Source organism: Myotis daubentonii, chromosome 7 (genome assembly GCF_963259705.1).
Source record: "Myotis daubentonii chromosome 7, mMyoDau2.1, whole genome shotgun sequence".
In the NCBI taxonomy this organism is placed as follows: domain Eukaryota; kingdom Metazoa; phylum Chordata; class Mammalia; order Chiroptera; family Vespertilionidae; genus Myotis; species Myotis daubentonii.
In genome coordinates this window covers 70,552,535-70,574,505 of record NC_081846.1, presented here as the reverse complement: position 1 = coordinate 70,574,505, position 21,971 = coordinate 70,552,535, and the positions used below count along the sequence as shown (strand labels likewise).

Below are 21,971 nucleotides of genomic sequence, written 5' to 3'. Positions count from 1 at the left end.
AATTTTTAAAATAAGAAGTGACATTTCCAGAGTGTAAGACTAAGTGTTTATAGAATTCAGCATGATGTCAAGTCTATCCCTTTGTAGGGAGATAAGAGGAGGCGAAATCTAGCATAAAGGATCTGACCGCATCAATATGGAGTACCCGAACATCAGGCAGTGAGGACAAGAGGGATTTTTGGCTTGGAGTCAGACCCAGAGAGACTTGGGTGTCAATCCCACGTTGCTGCTTAGTAATTTTGTGATGCTGCACAAGCTATGTCATCTTGGAATTTTTCTTCTCACATAATTAATGTGAATAATATATATTTCAGGATTTGGTTTGTGGGTAAAGACAAATCTAAACCAAAGAGCAAACAGCAGTGTTATTTCATTTTTATCTCCTCTCCTTCCAACTTTTCCTCCTTTTGTAGTTTTGCCACTACCTCAGGAGGTAGACATGAAAGTGCACCAGGCACGGGGGTGTACTGCCCTGCTCTTTTCCTTAATGACTCTGTTCTGCAATCACATGGAGCACAGAAAGCTTTGCAAATGTTGCGAGAATTCCACTTAAACTTGATCATTCAGATGACGTCCAACCCTGAGATAGGATTTTAAGCAAATTCACATTTACAAAAACCAAGACGAAAAAGGATCAAGATGGGCTCTTCCAGTCAAATCAGGAAAACCATATTTCATCTTGGCTGCTGAAATAATGAGATCAGTCCAGTCACTTAAATTTTTTGTGCTGGGTTTCTTATCTGTAAATGAGGGAGATGGATTAGATCAGGCAGCAGAGTTTTTCTGTGAAGGATAAAACAGAAGTCATTTTAAGCTTTTTGGTTTGTACTGTCACTGTGGCAAATACTCAGTTCTACCATTGTAATGCTAAAGTAGTCATAGACATACATAAATGAATGATGCAGCTGTGTTCCAATAAAACTTTATTTATAAAGACAAGTGGTGGGCCACATTTAGCCCACAGGACATAGCTTGTCTAATCCTGGATTAGATGAATCTCGAAATACCCAGAATATTCTAGTTTATTTAGTCAGTCTTAGTTTTAATTTGGTCTCTAGTTAGCAATTTCCACTCTATTGGATTTAACTTTCAATTTAATTAATTCTAATTAGGATAATATCTTATATTAATTCACCTTTTAAACATACCATACTTAGGCAGAGTATTTTTTTTAACTTCCTCTTTTTCCCTAAGAAAAGCCACTTGACCTAGTGCTAAAAGTCACTTTCATAGGTCGTTTCATTTGATATGTCTGGCTTTGGGCAGCATTATGATTACAAGTCATTTAAATTCTGATGTTCTTCTCTCATTGATGTGGTTTCATAATGGAAGAACATAGCATGAAGCAGAACAAGGAATACAGGCTTGGGAATGGCAGAGGACAGGGTCCAGAAAAGCTTTTAGAAGAGACCACTTTTATCTTGTGTCTAAGAGCTCTAGTGTTTGGTAGTTTCCTAAGAAGGTGGAGGCAGGGGAGACAGACATAATAGGTAAAGGGAAAATGTGTGCCAGTTTTTTAGGTCCACAGATTTTCTCTTAAATTATCTCAGAAATCTTAGGGATATAAATGTTTAATTCTTTTTCTCTCTACTACTCTCTCATTGAAAAAAAAATCCATAAAGAATAACTTTTAAGATATATTCTAATAAAATGACATAATATGAATTTTTCAGAATTGCAGTTAATCCCTGGAGCCAATGGATTTAGAATTTCAAATCCTCCCATATTGTTGGTCTGTCCTTTGCATGCTAGTTTAGAGGTAAGTGATCTGCGTGCCAATCTTCCCACATTTTACTTTTTCTTTACCTGATTGTGACATGCTGTAGTACTTTCTCTGCTAATCAACAAGATTATAATGTGCATGTGAGGTGGCCCAGAAAGCAGCATAGAGAACAAAGAGAACCAAACGGTTAAAGAGGAGGGAAGGAGAGGAGTTTAATGCTGCGTTCTCAAGCGAGACCCACCAGCCCAAAGGTGGGGCCAGTGAATTTGCGCCAACAGGGAGGGGCGGCACTTCTTTTATACAGGTGTTTAGTGAGGGGCGGGAGCATGAGCTGAGGAAGTTCCTGCCGCAGGGTTCATCACTGTATTCAGCTGAGGAAGTTCCCACCGCGGGGGGTCAGCGAGATATTCAGGAAGGAGTCAGTATCTGTGTGGGGGTCCTTATTCTAGGGAGGAGCCCGTATCTGTGTGACCATGTCTGGCATGCTGACCTGTTAGAAATTCCAGGGAGGGTCCATTATCTCATCACACCTCTGCATGTATCTAATCCTGGGCTCCCTCCGACCTAACATCGACTGCGCACAAACGTTGTGCAAAGGGTAGTGTTCACCTTTAGGATGCGTCTGTATGTGAATTATCACCTTTTATGTGTGTCCAGCCCCTAGCAGGATGATTGGCACATTGTAAATGTTACCTGTAATGCACCTGGGGAGACGTACTTTTAGTTCCACTTCCAATTTGTGTGAACATGAGTGAGTTACTTAATCTTCTATTGATTTCTCAATATTAAAACAAACATGCCATATTTAACTCCCAATTAATTAAATCATTCAACATTTATTTATTAAGAGAATGCTGTGTGCCAGACAATGCTATGATTACTGGGGATTCTGTCTTTCTAGTTCTGTGAATCAATGAACTGACAAAGTTTTAGGAAGACTAAGGATGGAGTATATACATATATACGTATATATATGTATATATGAATAGTCAGAGTAAAACAAAGATTGGGTAAGGTTGTTTCATGAGTTAGGGTAAATTTTGTTAAAACTGGGGATCTATGCCATTATAGTCATGTATATAATCTCTACTCTTACTGGCTAAGTATTTTTCTTTAAATTCATTCATACTTTTACTTAAAATAAAGTTAGTCTTACCCTAAATAATAATATCCAAGGAACCAGTTTGTTTTCCTAGATCTGCATATCTCTCTACTTCAATATATCTAAATAATTTGATGTATCTCTACCTATTTATATATTCCAACTAATTATTTGAATATTAATTAATTTCAGAGTGAGACTACATTTATTCAAATATAGTTTTAACAACTCTTTCATGCACAATAGCAGTATAAATAGATATATTATGTAAAAATATATTCATACACACATTTAGGTAAAATATATTTTAAGTATACATATACATTTTTAAAAGATTTTTAAACAAATAGCTATTCAAATAAAATTTTATTTTCAAAAATGTTAAATCATCCAAAGATAAAATAGTTTTTGATATTTTAGGAAATCGTGTTGTGGAGTGACTGGAAATGCTTCCAAAGTCTCTTCTAAGCCTAAAATTATAGGAATCTGTGAACAATTATCGCAGTTTCTTGTTTTGGCCACTGGGAAGCAGTGTCAAGTTCCGCTACAGCAGAGGCTCTCAACCTGTGGGTCGTGACCCCTTTGGGGGTCGAACGACCCTTTCACAGGGGTTGCCTAAGACCATCGGAAAACAAATATATAATTACATATTGTTTTTGTGATTAATGACTATGCTTTAATTATGTTCAATTTGTAACATTGAAAATACATCCTGCATATCAGATATTTACGATTTATAACAGTAGCAAAATTACAGTTATGAAGTAGCAACGAAAATAATTTTATGGTTGGGGATCACCACAACCCGAGGAACTGTATTAAAGGGTCACGGCATTAGGAAGGTTAAGAACCACTGCTCTACAGTATTTTTATGCAACTTCACTACTAAATCCTGATAATCAAGCTGGTTTCATTTCATCCTAATTTAAAGAGCAGGTTCTCAGTTTGACCACTAGATGGAACTTGCGCTGTTCTCACTTTTTAGCTTTTTTTTTAAGGTTGAAATAAACTCAGTAAACAAGATTTTTGTTAGTGATAAATTTTGGAGGGAATCGGCTTAGCAGATTAGATAATGACATTTGAATTGTTTTTATAAAAGTCATTCAGAGAAAAGCGTCTGTTAAACATTTCAAAACAAAATGTTTTGCTTACCTTACCTGCCAGTTTATATCAGGGAGAAGATGAATTACACTACTTAAAAAAGCCACCAAGGCATACCTTAGAAAAAACTATATTTAAAGGTATTTCCTCTTATTTTTCCTATCTTTCTCAGCCATATCTAGAAATTTTCTTTTGATTCTCCACTGGTATATTCTCTGCGGTGGGTGGGTTATTCCAGCATTCACCCATCTGCCAGGGCAAGAGTCCGATTCTGAACTTTCTCTCCAGTAGTTTCCTACCATAGTGTATTATAGTCCCCCAGACAAGACAAGCTTCTATGCTCAGCTGGAATCGGAAGACTGGTTTATCTCTTCCTTTAATATCTAAGTTTAAAGCCAGCAAAGGGCCTTAAGAGCCAGCAGAAGAGGGATATACACTTTTCTGGGGGGGGGGGGGGGGGGGCTTCTTATCACCTGAGTACTTCTCAGGAGCCTCTTAGAAGTACCTTGCTGAAGTCATTCACTGCTGAGGCAATGACCTAAAGGAAATTATATGTAGGTAATCAAACCTTAGGTTGATGAAAGTATTCTTTTGACATTCTTTCTCCACATTATAAATTGCAAAATTCTGAAATTACAAACTAATACAGTTCATTGTTTCCTATTCTCTACCTAATGTTCCCTTTTCTAGATGATTCTGAGTTTGCCATGTGAGTAAGCACCAGTAAGTTAACCATGTCTGGACTTAACTTATTTGTTTAGAAGTTACTGCATATGGAAGATAGGCAATTGAAGTTTGAGCAAATGAAATAAATAAATACCTGAATCAAACTACCTTTCTTTGTTTTCTCTACTTCCCTTTCAAAAAATATTCCACATAGTCAAATGCCAACTGCGGGAGAGAGTCTATATTTAAGAAGCAATGCATATGAGCATGATCTCAGGGTTACAATAAGAATTTAAAGCAAAGGATTTTAAATGACTGTTTACAATTATGTACATTTAAGTGATACTATTAAAATAGCACCTTATAGTCAGTTTTGAACTGTCATTTTCTTTATATTGTTGCTTCTTAATCATTTATACAATACTTTAAAAATATTGTGGGTCAAGGGAAAGAGCACTAGAGTAGGAACCGGTTGGCAAGTACTGCACCCCTCGTGGGGACACGAAGTGTGGCTTACACAAGTGACAACTACTCATTAATGGATTTACCTCTTCTAAGTGAAAATGTTTCCACCAGAGTACTTCTGTGGTCTCCTCAATTTTCAATCACTAACTTGAACTGAAATAATATTCATATTGTAATTTGAAAGGTCATATTTGGATGTAGCAATTTATAAACAAATTTTAGACCCTTTTAGTACACAAATTTAAAATGAATTAAATAGCTTCAAAATAAAAATTAGAGTACTCCAATAAAATACATGGCAAGTCAGAAGAGGTTTACTTTGTATTTCCTCAGAAAATTATCAGAGAGCCATTTTTAAGAATTTAAGAGAAAAATATGACAATTGAAAGCATCATGCTTATGCTTATTTTCCTATTTAAACTTATCTAACTTTGCATTCATTTTACTGGGGGGGGGGAGGGGAGCCCAAGTAGATGAAACTGCCAAGAATTCTATTATAAGCTGAATATTTTTAAATTACACTTTTCATTTTTTTTCTATTAAAAAATATTCTGCCTCTGTACTGCAAGCACAGAAATGATCAGAAGCCAAGAAGGAAAGAGGAGATTTTATTCCCTTTCCCTGTTAACTTCTCCTATTAGCCCCTCTTAATATTTCGATGTGAGGGTGCGGCAGAGACATTTATGGTACACTCTGTGAAAAGAATTTTATAGTGCCTCAGAATGCACCTGTGGTGGTAAAGTGGAAAACAGTTTTAGATAAAAGTTATTTTATTGTTAACAAAGAGCAATAGCATGTTAACACTGAGATATTTGTTAAAAAAATTGTTTCTAGTTATTAAGAAAAATTTGCAAGAGCAAAGCCTCCTATGAAAAATTATGAGCTTAAGTAATATTCCCCAAAGTCTTGCTAACCTATGAATACAAATGAAATATCATTAAAAGTCCTATTTCTCACATTGCCCCCATCTGTACCGTATGGGGCCCATATCAGAACCAGGAAATTTTCCAGAATTTTTTATTAATAAAAGTTTCCTCAAATAATTATTAACATCCAAAGAGAAGCTTGGAAAGATTATTCTCATATTTTTATATTACAAACTCAAGAGTCAAAACACTGGTGGGCTGTGCCTTGCCTCTGTGAGAAAGCTGATTCTTGAACTGGGCTCACTTGTTCCAAAACTTGGCCAGTGTTGCTCAGTGGTTGAGTGTCCACCTATGAACCCGGAGGTCATGGTTCAATTCAGGTCAGGGCACATGCCAGGGTTTCGGGCACAACCCCCAAGTGGGGGCAGCTGGTCTATGATTCTCTCTATCATCATTGATGTTTCTCTCTCCTTTCCTCTTTCTGAAATCAATAAAAATATATTTAAAAACACACAACAACTTGGAGATGTTCCCTCATGGAGTTCTCATCATGCCAGATGTGCTACATTTTGTTTTACACAGAAATGCCTCCTACCGGACTCCATGTAACCGGGGTTACCTGAGTCCTAAAGAATATAATCCCTTACCCACAGGGGATACATTTTAAGACCCACAGTGGAGGCCTGAAACCACAGATAGTATGGAACATAGTATATATCATGTTCCATGTATACTATGATATATATATATATATGATAAAGCTTCATTTATAAATTAGGCATAGTGAGAGATTAATGGCAATAATTAATCATAAAATGGAATAATTATAACAATGTACACTGTAATAAAAGTTATGCACATGTGGTCTCTCTCAAAATATTTCATTGTACTGTACTCACCCTTCTTTATAATTTTTTCTTTTTTCATAATTTCACAGATAGAAGACTCATTCTTACGATAGGTCTTAGGAAGCGCCTCAAAGATTTTTTCTTGCTTCATTGAGTAGAGAACTTGCACCGTTTCACTTAAAGGACAAACTGTACAGCCTCTCTTTGGCAGGTCCAAATTGCCAGCCTCACTATGCTTGCACTTTGGGGCCATTATGAAGTAAGTAAGGCTTGCTGGAGCAGAAGCACTGCCATGCCATGCCAGCTGATCTGATAGCCATGCTGGCGACTAAGTGGGAGGGCACACAGCATGGAGACACGAGGACAAAGGGACTTTCACAGCCTGGGCAACATGGAGCAGAAATGCAACAGATTTTCATCAGGCTACTCAGAATGGTGCACAATTTAAAACTTATGAATCGTTTATTTCTGGAACTTTTAATTTAATTTTTGGACTTCGGTTGAGGGAGGGCCACTGAAACCATGGGCAACTGAAACTGCGGGAAGCAAAGCCACGAATAAGAGGGGATGACTCTCTTCTTTGCACTGGGACCGCAAGTGCCTCCTGAAACAAAGGCGTCAGCTTCCCCTTGCAGCTGGTCTCCCAGGCTGCAGGCATAGTCTGTGAGGTCTGGGTGGCAAGATACCACTCTGTGCTGCCTGAGAGATGAGTGGTGCGGGCTGGAAACATGGTAAAGTGGATAGTTAGAAGTGGTCTTATTCTAGATATAGTTTAAAGGTAGAGCTACCAGCTTTTGCAGATGGATTCGTAGGAGTTGTTTGGAAAATAAAGGAGTCAAGGATGATACCAAAGTGATTGACCTGAAAAACTGGTGGGAAGGGAATTGCCAAAAACTGAGGTGGTGAAGGCTACACCTGAGGAGAAGGTGACTTTGGGAGGAATATTGGGGATCCCAATGTTGAATATGTTTAGATAGAAATGCCTGTTATACATGTATCCAATTAGAATGTCAAGTAACAGTCAGATACGTGGTTCTGGATGAGAGAGCTTTGAACGTTAAGTCCAGATTGGTATGAATTGTGGGGTTTTTTAAAATCATTATCTGTAATATAAAGAGTTGAAAGAAAAAAAAATACAACTCCCTTCCTCTTCTTCAGCCAAATTCATACCCTCCATGCAATGAAGGGGAAGGACATGTATGCCTGAAGGGTTTACTCCTGTTAGAATGCGGGCCCACACATATATACAGATATAAGTGCTTTCAGGGACTTTATGAAGTCTACACAGCGTTGAATAACCCTGTCTGTGCTCTGTGGCATAACATGATACAGTAAAGGGACAGAAAGTGGCAGGCCAGTGCATCACACTGTTTGAAGTTCATTCCGCTCTTATAGGGAGGATATATTTTTAAACTCTACTTGACCTTAAGAGATAAGCTAGAAAAGCATGCCTGTTCTGACCTCTAATGTTCCAACACCAGTTACTGTGTGCCCTTGTCACTCATCTTAATATAAGACACCTCAGGCAGGAAATTGCAGTGTTTTCAGACCATACTAGAGTGGAACAGGGAAAAAAGTGATGAAAAAAGAAAAAAGGCGGGGGAGGGAGGGAGGGGGCGGGCGGTGAGGGAGGAGAAAGGGGAAAAAAAGGCCGAGTCTTTAGTACTAACAAATGTATTGGGTAACGTTTTTTGCTTCTCTGTCTGATAAAACTTGCTTGTTTTCTTACTGCTAAACTGGAGGAGATTCAGGACTTGGTCAAACATCTGTAAATAATATTTTCAACATCACCTTCCACATAGGCATGCACATTTAGCTCTTACAGTATTGTTTTGTGGACCAAACAAACTTCATATCAGAAAATAAAACATCTTCTTGATTATGATGGTCTTGGAGAAAGTGTTCAAGTTATGTGATATTTTAATTCCTTTATTAAGGGACACTTATAGTAATTATTCTAAGCTAATTTAAATAATTCTGAAGGAACATTACATCACCTTTTTTTTCTTTTGCAAGTATTGTTTAAAATGGCGCTTTTGCAGTTTTTCTGATATAGAAACTTTGCATTCAGTTCTTGATGGCAAAGGATTTAAAAGAGGACATATTTTTACAAAACAATTATTTAAAATGGGATGGTTTTTGGAGAGGTTAAAAGTGGTGACTTCCTTCTTTATGCACGATTTGCAATTTATTTTTGCTTCTTTGTAAATCAACAAAATGTTGTTAATCTGTTTCTCATTCTACAGATCTTTAAGAAAGCAACCATGAAAGCACTGAGAAGAAAGTCTGTTTTGCTCACGGGTTACCTGGAATACCTGATCAAGCACTACTATGGCAAAGAGAAAGCAGAAACCAAGACACCAGTGGTGAACGTAATCACTCCATCCCGTATAGAGGAACGCGGCTGCCAGCTAACATTAACATTTTCCGTTCCAATAAAATCTATATATCAAGAACTAGAAAAAAGAGGAGTGGTTGTAAGTATATCTCTTGCTTTGCTACCCGGTTTTCTCTAGGGGTTGCATGTTAGGGGGAACATTTGGATTCTTTAGTTTATTCTTTCATTGGTGCATGTAATTTCACATCAATCAGCGAGTTACTGGGGATAAATTAAGTGCCAACTAAGTCAGTATTCGGGACTTGCTAATTAAAGGGCACAGAGATCTGTCATTTCTGATAAAAAAGAAGAAACCACCAATTTTGGATACAAAGTACAGTTTTATGTAATTTATTCACTTTTATTACAGTTTGAGCAGCAAATATTGTTTCATCATAATTAGGACACATTCTCACTAGTTTTTACAAGTAAAAGCCCCAGTAAATATTTATTGAATACATAGAATTAAAGAACATATTACTATAATGGAGGAGAGAAAAATAAGTCAATCTTATTTTGTTGTTTTATTAAACTAAGCTATTTCCAAGCTTGTCACTTAAGTCATAAAAGATATATAGGCACATCTGAGGAGTGTTAACATTGTATGAAATAATTTTTTTAACCATTGGGCCAAAGTGGCCTTCTTAGTCTCTTGAAAGGAACTAATAGGTGTTAAGAGAATAATTTCACGGGAAAGTGGTGATAATGCAATCTAGGGACTCCTGCACTCGCGTGGCCCTCCAGACCTTTAGAAGAGGTCACCACCGCAGACTCTGGAGGCACCAATCAGAATATCACCCCTGCAAATCAATATGACCAAGACATGTGCTCTTGGGAAAGTTAACATGTATCAGCTCGAGATTCACATCTGTTTTGGGGTGCGAATGTATACTTACTTCAAAAAGTTGGTATGGGAATGAAATGGACCAATACACATGAACCATTTACTATGCTGTCTAGCCTGTAGTGGGTATCCTATATAATAAAAGGATAATATGCAAATTGACTAAGCAGCAAATTGACCAAGCGGCAGAACGACCGATCACTATGACGTGCACTGACCACCAGGGGGCAGATGCTCAATGTAGGAGCTGTCCCCTGGTGGTCAGTGCACTCCCATAGGGGGAGCGCCACTCAGCCAGAAGCCGGACTCACGGCTAACAAGGGCAGCGGTGGTGGCAGGAGCCTCTTCAGCCTCCGTGGCAGTGTTAAGGATGTCCCACTGATGGCTGAGCAGGCCTAAGCCATCAGTCAGACATCCCCCGAGGGGTCCTGGACCGCGAGAGGTCGCAGGCCGGGCTGAGGGTCTCCCCCCCTTTGAGTGCACGAATTTCGTGTACTGGGCCTCTAGTTTCTTAATATAGTTCTAGTGAACTTCAGGCGAGGTCAAATTGACTGGGCCCATTTCATAACATTTCAGTATTCCCAGTGTAAACCCAAACTAATTTTAGACTGTAATAAATAACAAAAAGACTTATTTGAGCAAAAGGAGATACAGCCTGAGAACACAAGTTTAGATAGCAACCTAAATTGTATTCAACAACCCTGGACAAAGGGGAATCCACCTTTTATAGTGAAAGTTCTCACCCAGGTTTCCAATTATGTCCATTTTATGTAAATGAGGTATCCAATTGTGTAGTTGTGATTGGTCAGTGTAGTTCAAATAAAGATACAAATTGAGCCATTCTGATTGGATGGGGCAGGTCTCAGTCTGTTGGTAGAAAGATTAAACCATGGTTTCCCCACAGTTGTTGACTCGGATGGTATAAACAAACTGCAGGAAGCCAAAAGTTCAATTTGAGGTTTTTCTCCGTGTACAGAGTATGTGAGGAGCCCCTGTCAGCTAATGACACTAGGCTGTAATTCATAATATTTGGGCCCTTGGTTGACCATGGGGCAGATAAATTCTTTCTCAGGGTTCACATCAAATGAATCTTTCTTCTTGAGGCGCACATCAGGAATATAGCCAACTCCTTACCTGCGAGATTAGGGCTTAGAGGATTAAACATAACGATAATTGACTGGAACTTGCCAGGGCCTTGTGAGGTTCTCATTCATGTAAATGTGTCCAAGATTCCCAGCTCTCCAGTGTCTCCCACAGACGAATCATACATATGCTCTATTAAATGCTTAAAGAAAATGACCTAAATGGACTTCAGAAAAGTGCTTTTGGATATTCATGTAACAGCCCATTAATGGTTTAATTATAATTAAGAAGAGAGTTTCACATAACATAGAAACTTTATATTTTAATTAAAGTGAACAATTGCTTATATAGTAAGTTTTAGGGAAATCAGTATGACTATTTCATGTAAGTTCATCTCAAACGCAGGTTTTCATTATGAGAATAATGCTGACACTATTGTGGCCTTATTTTCCCCCCACAGTGTGACAAGCGGGAACCCAGTGGCATCCGAGTGGCTCCGGTTCCTCTCTACAATTCTTTCCACGATGTTTATAAATTTATCAATCTGCTCAATTCTGCACTTGAGGCTGCAGAACGAAAACATAACAGTGTTTAGAACAAATTAAGCAAACTGAAAGCTGCTGTGATTATTTTATGATTTTTATTCAAGTTTTAATCATTAGAAATGTTAAAAAACTAATTACACCTAACTGGCAATGAATTGCATACTTTACAAAAAAATCTGGGATAATTCTTTTAGGAGTCAATGTTCCTGAGGAATCTAAATGTCTATCCAATTTCTTGGTGTTTTGTGAATCAAGGTTTTCATTGGTCTAAGTATTATGTACAGAGTCTTGGTTAGCTGTTACAGTTCATGGCCAGTGAAATATTGTTACTGGTTTAATTTCTCATTGACTGACAATTTCATAATATATGTGAAATTTTTGTGTCAATTTTCTAAATATCACTTTCGCTTAAATTACCCAAAGACTTTCTTATACGCACTATAGTTGAACCATCTGATATATGTATGATTTGGGGATATTCTATCCAGCTCCAATCCAAGGAACAGAAAAAAAAATTTCTAGAGCAATGGCTTTCAAATATTTTTGGCCACAATCCATATTAAGAAATATATCTAAAAACAGAGACCTACATTTATGTGTGGATAGGCCTTATTTTAACACACAATTTTTAACAATATTTTAACATCTGTGAAAGAAAAGTCTATCAATTTTCAATCAACTGCTTCTTATAATTGCCATTGGTCATTCTTTTTCATTACCATCCCTGACATTAGCATGCTTCTCACAATGAATAGAAAGCACCTTAGGTTGAATTAAAAGTGGTATATATAGCAAAAACCAAAGGTTCATGAATTATTTACCTGTACTCTGATATTTATTATTCTGTTTTATCTTATTACAACAAATGTTGGTTGAAACTTGTTGGTTGAAATTGATTTCTCCACCCATTCTTGGGCCCTAAATCACTTTTCAAGGATATCCCTTTATATAATGTTATCATAATTTCTCCTTTTTTTAATGGCAACTTCCCTGGATGAAAGACATTGGATGTTACTCTACCGCTAAAATAGCGAAAGAAATCACTCCATGATGCTGGCAGTTGAGTGTTAGAATTAAGAAATGAGTTGCCGAAACCAGTTTGGCTCAGTGGAGAGAGCATGGGCCTGCGGACTGAAGGGTCCCAGGTTCGATTCCGGTCAAGGGCATGTATCTGGGTTGCGAGCACATCCCCAGTAGGAGATGTGCAGGAGGCGGTTGACCAATGTTTCTCTCTCATCAATGTTTCTGACTCTCTGTCTCTCTCTCTTCCTCTCTGTAAAAAATCAATAAAATATATTCCAAAAAAAAAAAAGAAATGAGTGCCTCATCTCTTAACCTCTATTCCAAATCTTATCCTCTATGAAAGCTAGAGTTGTACTCTGCCCTGTTGGATGTCCCTAGTTTTTAGCTGTTGATACCATAATCACTATTCACGGGTTGACAAACTTCTACATTTGTATATATTCACAGCAAGAAAGAGTGACTATGACATAATTATTTCCATATTGAAACAAATTTGAATGAAATTAACTTGGACAACCACTTGGATGTTAGAGTTAAATAAAAAGATGCATAATTCTAACAATACCAGCAAGTAGTGATGTCTATCAAGAATGAACTATGTATTGTGCTGCTCTCTTTATGTTATCTTAGTTGAGTGGCTGCATAATTGCTTTAGTAAAGATTCCCACTCCAGCTTTTGGAAAAATTTATCTTCACAGATGGGAAAGTTCTCAAAACCTTAAACCTCAACCATATACAACCTTATGTGGAAGAAACTATCTTTCAACCTCGCTGTGGTAAACAAAGCAGACATGGTTTCAGCTGTCAGGGAACACGTTTCAGCTTAGTGGGAAAAACAGACAATAATCATAAACACCTAGGTAAATAGATCATTACAAACTGTGACCTCTACAAAAGACAAACAGATGACACTACGCAAGAAAAATCTCATGGGTATTAATTAGGCAGTTGCATAAAGGAAGGTGTATGAAAATACTTATACGCTTAAGTTCTAAAATATTTCATGCTAATAATGTTAAAACTACATCAAATTATATATACAAATCATGTAAAGCATGATCAGCACTATGTCCTTATTAAGAAACAGAGCATTAGAAATTCCCTTTCTCCCAGCTTGCATTCGCCCCCTTCCCTAATCCAGAAATAATAATAATTATCATTTTTAAACATATCTTTATTGATTTCAGAAAAGAAGGGACAGATAGAAACATCAATGAGAGAGAATCATTGATCGGTTGCCTCTTGATTGCCCTACACTGGGGATCGAGCCCACAGCCCAGTAATCAAACTGTGATCTCCTGGTTCAAAGGTCAATGTTCAACCCCTGAGCCATACAGGCTAGGGCAGAGATAATTATTGAATTATAATTTGTATTAATCATATCCTTATTTACTTTAAAGTTTTACACCTATATATGTACTCATAAAAATATATTAGCTAATTTTGCTTGTGTGTGGGCTTTGCATAAAGGTAGTGTATATACTTCTGCTTCTATGGTTTGACATTTTTTTTTATACTTATTTGTTGTATATTCTGTTTTCATCCATTTTCATTGTTGCTCGGTATTCTCTTCTATAATTGGAATTATTACTTCATTCTACAACAACTAATGAATGTTTGTGTTGTTCCAGATTTTTTTAATATCGTAACAACGCACCTATGAACATTCTTAGCACCACATTCTAATGTTTATCCAGGTCATATAGAGTGTCCCAAAATTAACGCAAGAAGTAATTTTGATAGAAAACATGGGTCTATAATTAAAAATTGTACATTTTTTATTGATTCATAAAGAATACAGTATAGGGTTATGTATGGAATAGCACATTGGGTAAATGGCCTCCACAGCTTTGCTGGCACATACCCAAAGCTGTGTTCTTCATTGGTCTTCATTCTCCCTGCTCCTGGGCCATAATTGGTACTTGGTAATGCTTATCAAATTGAAGGGATTGAAATCAAAGGGCAACAGATATTAGAATCTGATTCAATAAACCAAGTAAAATTAGGCTTTTAGGTTTTTGTTGTTGTTGTTAATGCTCACGCAAAATTCAAATCTTGCGTGAATTTTGGGATGCCCTATATAACTGTGAAAATGCTGGGACATAGGGCACACATGTGCTCGACTTTAGTATGTGCTATTGCACTGTTTTCCAAAATGTGTGCAGCAGTTTCACTCCAAACAGTAGAGATGAGCATTCCTTTGCTCCTGACTTTGCCAATAGTAGCTGTTGATTGTGCATGTTAAAATAACCAGGGTGATTATTAAAATGATAGAGATAAATTTATAACTTCCATACAAGTAGAAGGGAAAAAGGGAAAGAGGAGACACACACACATACATAGGCCCACATGCACGTACATGTGCGCGCGCACACACACACACACACTGCAATTTAATGCTTCAGAAACTATCCTTAATCTGTGGATTAAGCCAAAACTGGAATTTCACCTGGATTTTATACTTGCTCAGCTCCTTCCCCTTCCATATTATCATTAATTCTCTCCTTTATAGTACTCTTCCTTCAATAAAATATACTTAACTAAGATGCTGCAGTTTGATTCTCCATCTGTCCAGGCACATGCCCGGATTGCAAGCTCAATCCCCAATAGGGGGCATGCAGGAGGCAACTGATTGATGATTCTCATCATTGATGCTTCTTTCTCTCCCTCTCCCTTTCTTTCTCTGAAATCAATAAAATCTTAAAAAACAAAAAAATACAGTTATCTAAATCTGCATCTCAAGCTCTACTTTCTAAGGAATCTAATGTAAGACAGCATTTTATTTATGGAGTCTTAATCATAACTACTTTCTATTCTATATCTAATATATGATGAATTTACAGTTCTACTTATGTTGGTTTTCACATACAATATTCTCATTGTTTTTTAAACCATATTTTTATTGATTTCAGAGAGTGGAAAGGAGAGGGAGAGAGAGATAGAAACATCAATGATAAGAGAGAATTATTAATCAGCTGCTTCCTGCACATCCCCTACCAGGGATCGAGCCTGCAACCTGGGCACAATCCATATTAAGAAATATATCTAAAAAAGGAGACCTACATTTATGTGTGGATAAATGGTTCATAGGTCAACACTCAACCACTAAGCCACACTTGCCAGACATAGATTATTGATCTTAATTCCATTTGCAATGATAATTTCCCTCTACTACATAATGCAACATATTCACATGTTCAGGAGATTCAGACAAGGACCTCTTTGGAAGTTATTATTTTTCTTATGGAAGGAAGGAGGTTAGAAAGGAAGGAAAGAAGAAGGGAAAAAATTGACAATTCAAATCTAAATAATAATAGTTGGGATTCTCTCTACTTTTGTTAATATTTGAAAATTAAAAACAAAAAACAATAAATGGTAATGACTTAAATGAGAGACTCCATCCAGGACACTTGCCTCAAAATTCATGATTTTAATAAGATCATGTTTACAATCCCACCCACCACACATTCTTATGATGGAAACAATCCTTTCAGCCCATACATATCAATATGTGGAATCTAATGAAAAAAATAAAATGATGAAGAAAGTAGATCTAAAGATATAGAAGCAAGGAACAGACTGATGAATCTCAGAGGGAAGGGGGGCAACAGGAAGTGATTAACTAAAGAATTGACATGCATATGTGCATTGCCCATGGACACAGACAGTAGTGTGGTGAAGGCCTAGAGCAGTGGTTCTCAACCTTCTGGCCCTTTAAATACACTTCCTCATGTTGTGACCCAAACATAAAATTATTTTCGTTGCTACTTCATAACTGTAATGTTCTACTGTTATGAATCGTAATGTAAATATCTGATATGCAGGATGGTCTTAAGCGACCCCTGTGAAAGGGTCGTTCCACTGCCAAAGGGATTGCGACTCACAGGTTGAGAACTGCTGGCCTAGAGGGTAGTGCTGGTAGAGGAAGTCAATGGGGGGAAAAGAGGGACATCTGTAATACTTTCAACAATAAAGATACATTTAAAAAAAAACTCTTAGAAAAAAATCACATATGCTGTTTTTCAAAACTTATACTTCAGCTCTAATTATAGTTTTGATCTAGTACTGAAAAAAAATGTAAAAGAACATTTTGAAATAAATTTATCCTTTGCGATCAAGCTAGATGAAATAATACTTTTAACATAAATACTCACCAAAAACTACTCCCTTTCCATCTCCTAAGTCACATATAATAGTTGAAAATATGAGAACCTAAGCCACAAATAAATAAAAAAAAGTGTGTGTCCATAATTTTCTTATAATGATTTTGAAAGGAGCATTATATCTTACACTAGAGGCCCGGTGCACGAAAGTTGTGCACTGGGTGTGGGGGGGCGGAGTCCCTCAGCCCAGCCTGCACCCTCTCCAATCTGGGACCCCTCGGGGGATTTCCAACTGCCAGCAGTCGAACATCCCTCTCACAATCCGGGACTGCTGGCTCACAGCTGCTCGTCTGTCTGCCTGGCTGATTGCCCCTAACCACTTCTGCCTGCCAGCCTGATCACCCCTACCCACTCTCCTGCCAGCCTGATCTCCCCCAACTGCCCACCCCTGCTGGCCCGATTGCCCCCAACTTCCCTTCCCTGCTGGCCTGATCACCCACAACTGCCCTCTCCTGCCAGCCATCTTGTGGCTGTGGGTGCCACCATCTTTGAGGGCGTGATAGTCAATTAGCATATTCCCTCCTTATTGGCTGTGGGCATCACCATCGTTTGTGACAGTGTGAGGGTCAATTAGCATATTTCCTCTTTATTAGATAGGATCATATTTGTATACATATATTTTCTCCCTAACTTAATGTAACTTGCTTGGTGATATTGTTAATATTTTCTTTTTCTTGGGATGTCTCTCAGTTCTTAGCACTGAGCTAAATATGCAGTTAGCCTCTTACAGGCAGGTAATGAATGAGAAAGGTGCCGTTGTAACATGTCGTATACGCTGTTCATGTTTACATTGAAGTCCCCTGTGAGCTTTGTCTCAAAAGAGTAACTAGTAGAAAATCCTGTATGATTGAGTCTGGTTCAGACCTGAGCCCACTAGAATACATCAGAGTTATGTAAAATATTAAGAATACGTAGCCCAGTAGATACCTGTACTCCATAGGTAGAAATTAAATGTTTATTCTTATGTCGAGGTTGGAAATAATTCTAAAACTTTAAAAAGCAAGGGCATGTAATGTATTGGTTATGTAATTCACTATTATACGGCAGCTTCCTTGGCCTGTAGGCCTCAAAGACCCTTTCTCTGTATCCCACCCAGGAGCAACATTGAGAATGACTTCATTGTCCTAAATCAAATGAGAAAGATGCTTCAAAGCACAAATTCTCCTGAGAGACAAATAAACGAACTAACATTAGACTTCTGGGCCTTAGTTGGAATTTCAAGCACATATACTCAGAGTATTATTTTAGGTGAAGAGAATGTTGCATTTTTGTGCCAATATTTACTCAACAGAGGTCTTACTTTTCTCTTTCCCAGTATGTGGGAGCTTTACTTCATGCAGTTCGCCTTGCTTTGTATTATGTTAAAACAACAGGCTTGTCAAGAATGGAGACAGTGCGGTGATATATGCAGCGTCTATGGAGGCATTTTCTCTATGGGTTAAAGTAAGTAGTTGGATCCAAGTCAGGACGTGGATGCTACAGCTGGTCTGGGGGAAAAGTGGCAATTAAGAGGGAAAAAAAAGAATAGAACGAGAGAATCACAGACATTCTTTTTTTAGGCAACGACAACAGAACCAGACTGTTTGAAACTGGTGACTCCAAATGTCACATTTTTCACTGAATTCTCAGTAATATTGCTGTTTCATAACTGTTCTTTGGTTGTATTAATGCCCACATTAACTTATAAAAATCCTGTTACATATATTTTTATGTACTACATTTGTTATCTTTCTCTTTTGTATGTTTCTTTCTCTCAACAATCACTACTTCAGAGGATTGGAGAGAAGCATGATAAAAGTTCAAGAACACTTCCATTAATTGGCTTACAGTCCAGCCCACGTTGACACAGTCATTGTGATTAATCCATGCACTTCTGTGCTGTCTAACATGCAGTACCTATGTGATTTCCTATTCATTGGAAATGTTCATCTCCTTTAAAGATTTAAATGTATACTTGCATGAGGAAAATTAAAAATTAAATAAGGAACCTAGAAAACAATGTTTTAAAGTACTTTCTCTGAGGAAGTTGGATAACTTATAATCATTTTAAGGGAGCAAAATTACTGTATACTAATCTATATTTCCAGATAATATTATTCATCTATCTCACACAAAATATTATACTGCATGAATAAAAGTGGCATAAACATGGAAATACCCCCCAAAATGATAAGGAATAAGAGCACAGGAAATATGTCAACATACTTTAAAAGCTGGAAAGTAGAGGGACTGACAGAAAAATGAAGAAAGCTGAAATATAATTCCCTGTACGACAGGGGAGGATATCAAAAGAGTATTAATCTGATCCAGTTCAAAGACCCATTGAAATGCTTAGGAACTGGAGGTACACTTATTTCTGGCGGCCAAGATGTGTGGTGGAATAGAAAGCAGGTGGTTGAACGTCTGTACATTTCGCATTTGGACCCAGATTGCTTTCTCCAGTCTCTGCAACTGTAATATTGCATCTTCCCCACATCCACAAAGGCAAGAGTTTACTTTCTAAAAAGAATAAACTTGTACAGTTCTAGGCTTTGATACATGAGGGTGGCCAAGGAGATGGATGAGTCATCTGACTGAAATTAGAGTGATGTAGCCAAATGTTGCAGGCTAGGTGGTGACAACCCTAACTTCTTCCCCCTACATGGCCCCCAAGAAATTATATCCAGCCCAGCACAGGAGCAGGAATATAAATTTCTCTCTGGGAAAACTGTTCTGTCTAATTGATAAGAGCTACAAATATTTACATGGATCTCATTATGGTATAATGCTACCCACCAATCAAAAATTCTGCCCCTACACAAAATGCTTGCAATGCTTTAAAGAGCTACAGTTTTATCAATGAACTAGAGGCCCAGTGTACAAATTCGTGCACCAGAGGAGTTCCTCAACCTGCCCTGTGGCTCTCTTGACATCCCCTGAGTGGTCCCAGATTGCAAGAGGGCACAGACCAGGCCAAGGGACCCCACTGGTACACAATTGGGGCCAGGGAGGCAGGGAGGGACTACGGGAGGGCTCCGGGGCATGTCCAGCCTGTCTCACTCAGTCCCCATTGCCTGGACCCCAGCATCAAGCTAACCTACCGGTCTGAGCGTCTGCCCCTTGGTGGTCAGTGAGCGTCATAGCGATTGGTTGAACGGTTGAACAAACGGTCAGACACAGCATGTTAGGCTTTTATTATATAGGATGGACACAAACTATCACCAGACATAAAACAATAATATTTAAAATGCAGGATAGAATCCAAAAGAAATAAAGAAAACAAATAATATAATGAAAAAAGAAAAAAAAAGGAGAGAAGAAAAGGGGGAAAAGATATAATTAATATATTCCAAGAGAAAAGAAAACCTATGGAACAAGGACTCAATACACTTAAAAAGGTATAGGAAATGAGAAAAAGCTCTTGAAAATTAAGAATATGATATCAGAAATAAAAAATTTCAAAGGAAATTTTGGAATCTGAAATTGAAGATCCCAAAAAGTAGAACAAAAAAGATTCAATAATTAAAAAATTAACACTAGAAGTCAACACCTGTCCAATGATAGCTACAAAATGAGAGAGCAGATAAAATAGAAAAGAAAAAATTACCAAAACCTGAAACTCTTCCCAAGAGCTTCTCGTAAAACATGTTATGTTTTCAGAAGAGGGCTCATGACTAATAAACATAATGTTTATTTTTTACAAAATACAAATCACATGATGGGAAAAATGTAAGACACTAGAGATAAAAAGAAGTTTATCAAACACTTTTACAGATAAAATTTAAAATATTAGTAATCATAATGATATAAATATTCTCACTACCAACTCTGAAAGATACAGAAAAATGAAAGACGCATTTAAAATTCATATGGAGAATTATTGCCAACAGAGAAGTCCATGGCAAGCCAAACTATCAATTCAATGTGAAGGTAGACTAAGGATATTTTCTGGTGAGAAAAATTTTAGAATGTTTTCTTATCATGTATTACTTCTCAGAAGCTACTGGAAAAGACTAAGCTGCAAAAATGAAGGCAATGGAGCAATGGAATTCCTAATCTGAGTATGAAAAGAAGGCTCATGTCCCATGAAAACGGCAGTCCATCAGCCCTGAAGGGGATCTGCTCAGAGAGCTCCAGAAAATAAATAAGTAGGTTCTCTCTCTCTCTCTCTCTCTCTCTCTCTCTCTCTCTCTCTCTCTCAATACCTAGTGCCTGATATGTTTCAGCATTGTGAGAAGAGTTTTCGATTCTCTTAGAACAAACTTGAGATGCAAATTAGTACAGGAACAGTATTAAGCAAATGTAAAAGAAGGCAATTATTAACTAAAAAGTAAGTTTGTACAACAAAGGAAAGATTATCAGAGTAAAACATATAGTAGAGATTATATAACCTGTATTTCTCAATTTAATGTTACAAAAATGCTGTTTTCATTATATTTTAACATATGTTCCTATTCTTTCATATATACACAACACCAGCTGTAAATAATATTTATGTAGTTATAAACATGCAAACAATGAATATTGATGTAATCTAAATCACAATTTCACTATATTTGGAGATGAGGGAAGAGAAAGTGTATTTGCATGCATGTGTTTGTGGGCTGTGGGGAAGGAGATCTATAATGACTAAATCTTTAATTTTCACAGTAGGAAGAAAAATAATGTTACTATTTTGAAGTTTAAGAAATTGCAATAAATTCATGTTATTTAAAAATATGGAACTAAATATAAGCAGAAATAGCTAAAATAATTGAGAGCTGTGGCTATTTGTTGGTAGGAATTAAAGCCATGGGTCAGTGGGTCAGAGGACCACTGTTTGGGGCATAAAAATTGAAACATGGATAGAATTTTACTGTAAGTATTAAGTTCACAGACTCCGAAAACAAAATATAGGGTTGAAATACTAGCTCTAGTACCTACCAGTCATGTGACCTTATAACTTAAATGTTCAATGCCTTAATTTTCTTCTTTGTATAATTAGATAATTATGGTACTACCTCATAGAATTGTCACACAGATTAAATAACTTAATACATAAAATCATTTAAATATTATGGGGCACACAGTATCATTACTGTCAATACTGTGTAACTGTGAACTATTTACACAAATTACTTTGATTAAAAAATCACAAAGAAAGCATAGCACTTTGTATGATATATAGAAAGTAGTCAAGAGATGAA

The 21,971-nt window shown here is 37.1% G+C and overlaps 1 protein-coding gene across 1 annotated transcript in view; it reads left to right on the top strand.

Moving 5' to 3' along the window:
• The window catches only part of KYNU (kynureninase), a 109,580-nt gene extending 95,267 nt beyond the window's left edge, over positions 1-14,313 (top strand). The window contains exons 12-15 of the mRNA XM_059704561.1: positions 1,674-1,759; positions 9,018-9,248; positions 11,536-12,704; positions 12,941-14,313. Of these exons, the coding sequence (XP_059560544.1) occupies positions 1,674-1,759; positions 9,018-9,248; positions 11,536-11,670 (452 nt within the window). The 3' untranslated portion in view covers positions 11,671-12,704; positions 12,941-14,313. The remainder of the gene's footprint in view (positions 1-1,673; positions 1,760-9,017; positions 9,249-11,535; positions 12,705-12,940) is intronic.
• The last annotated feature ends 7,658 nt before the right edge of the window (positions 14,314-21,971 follow it).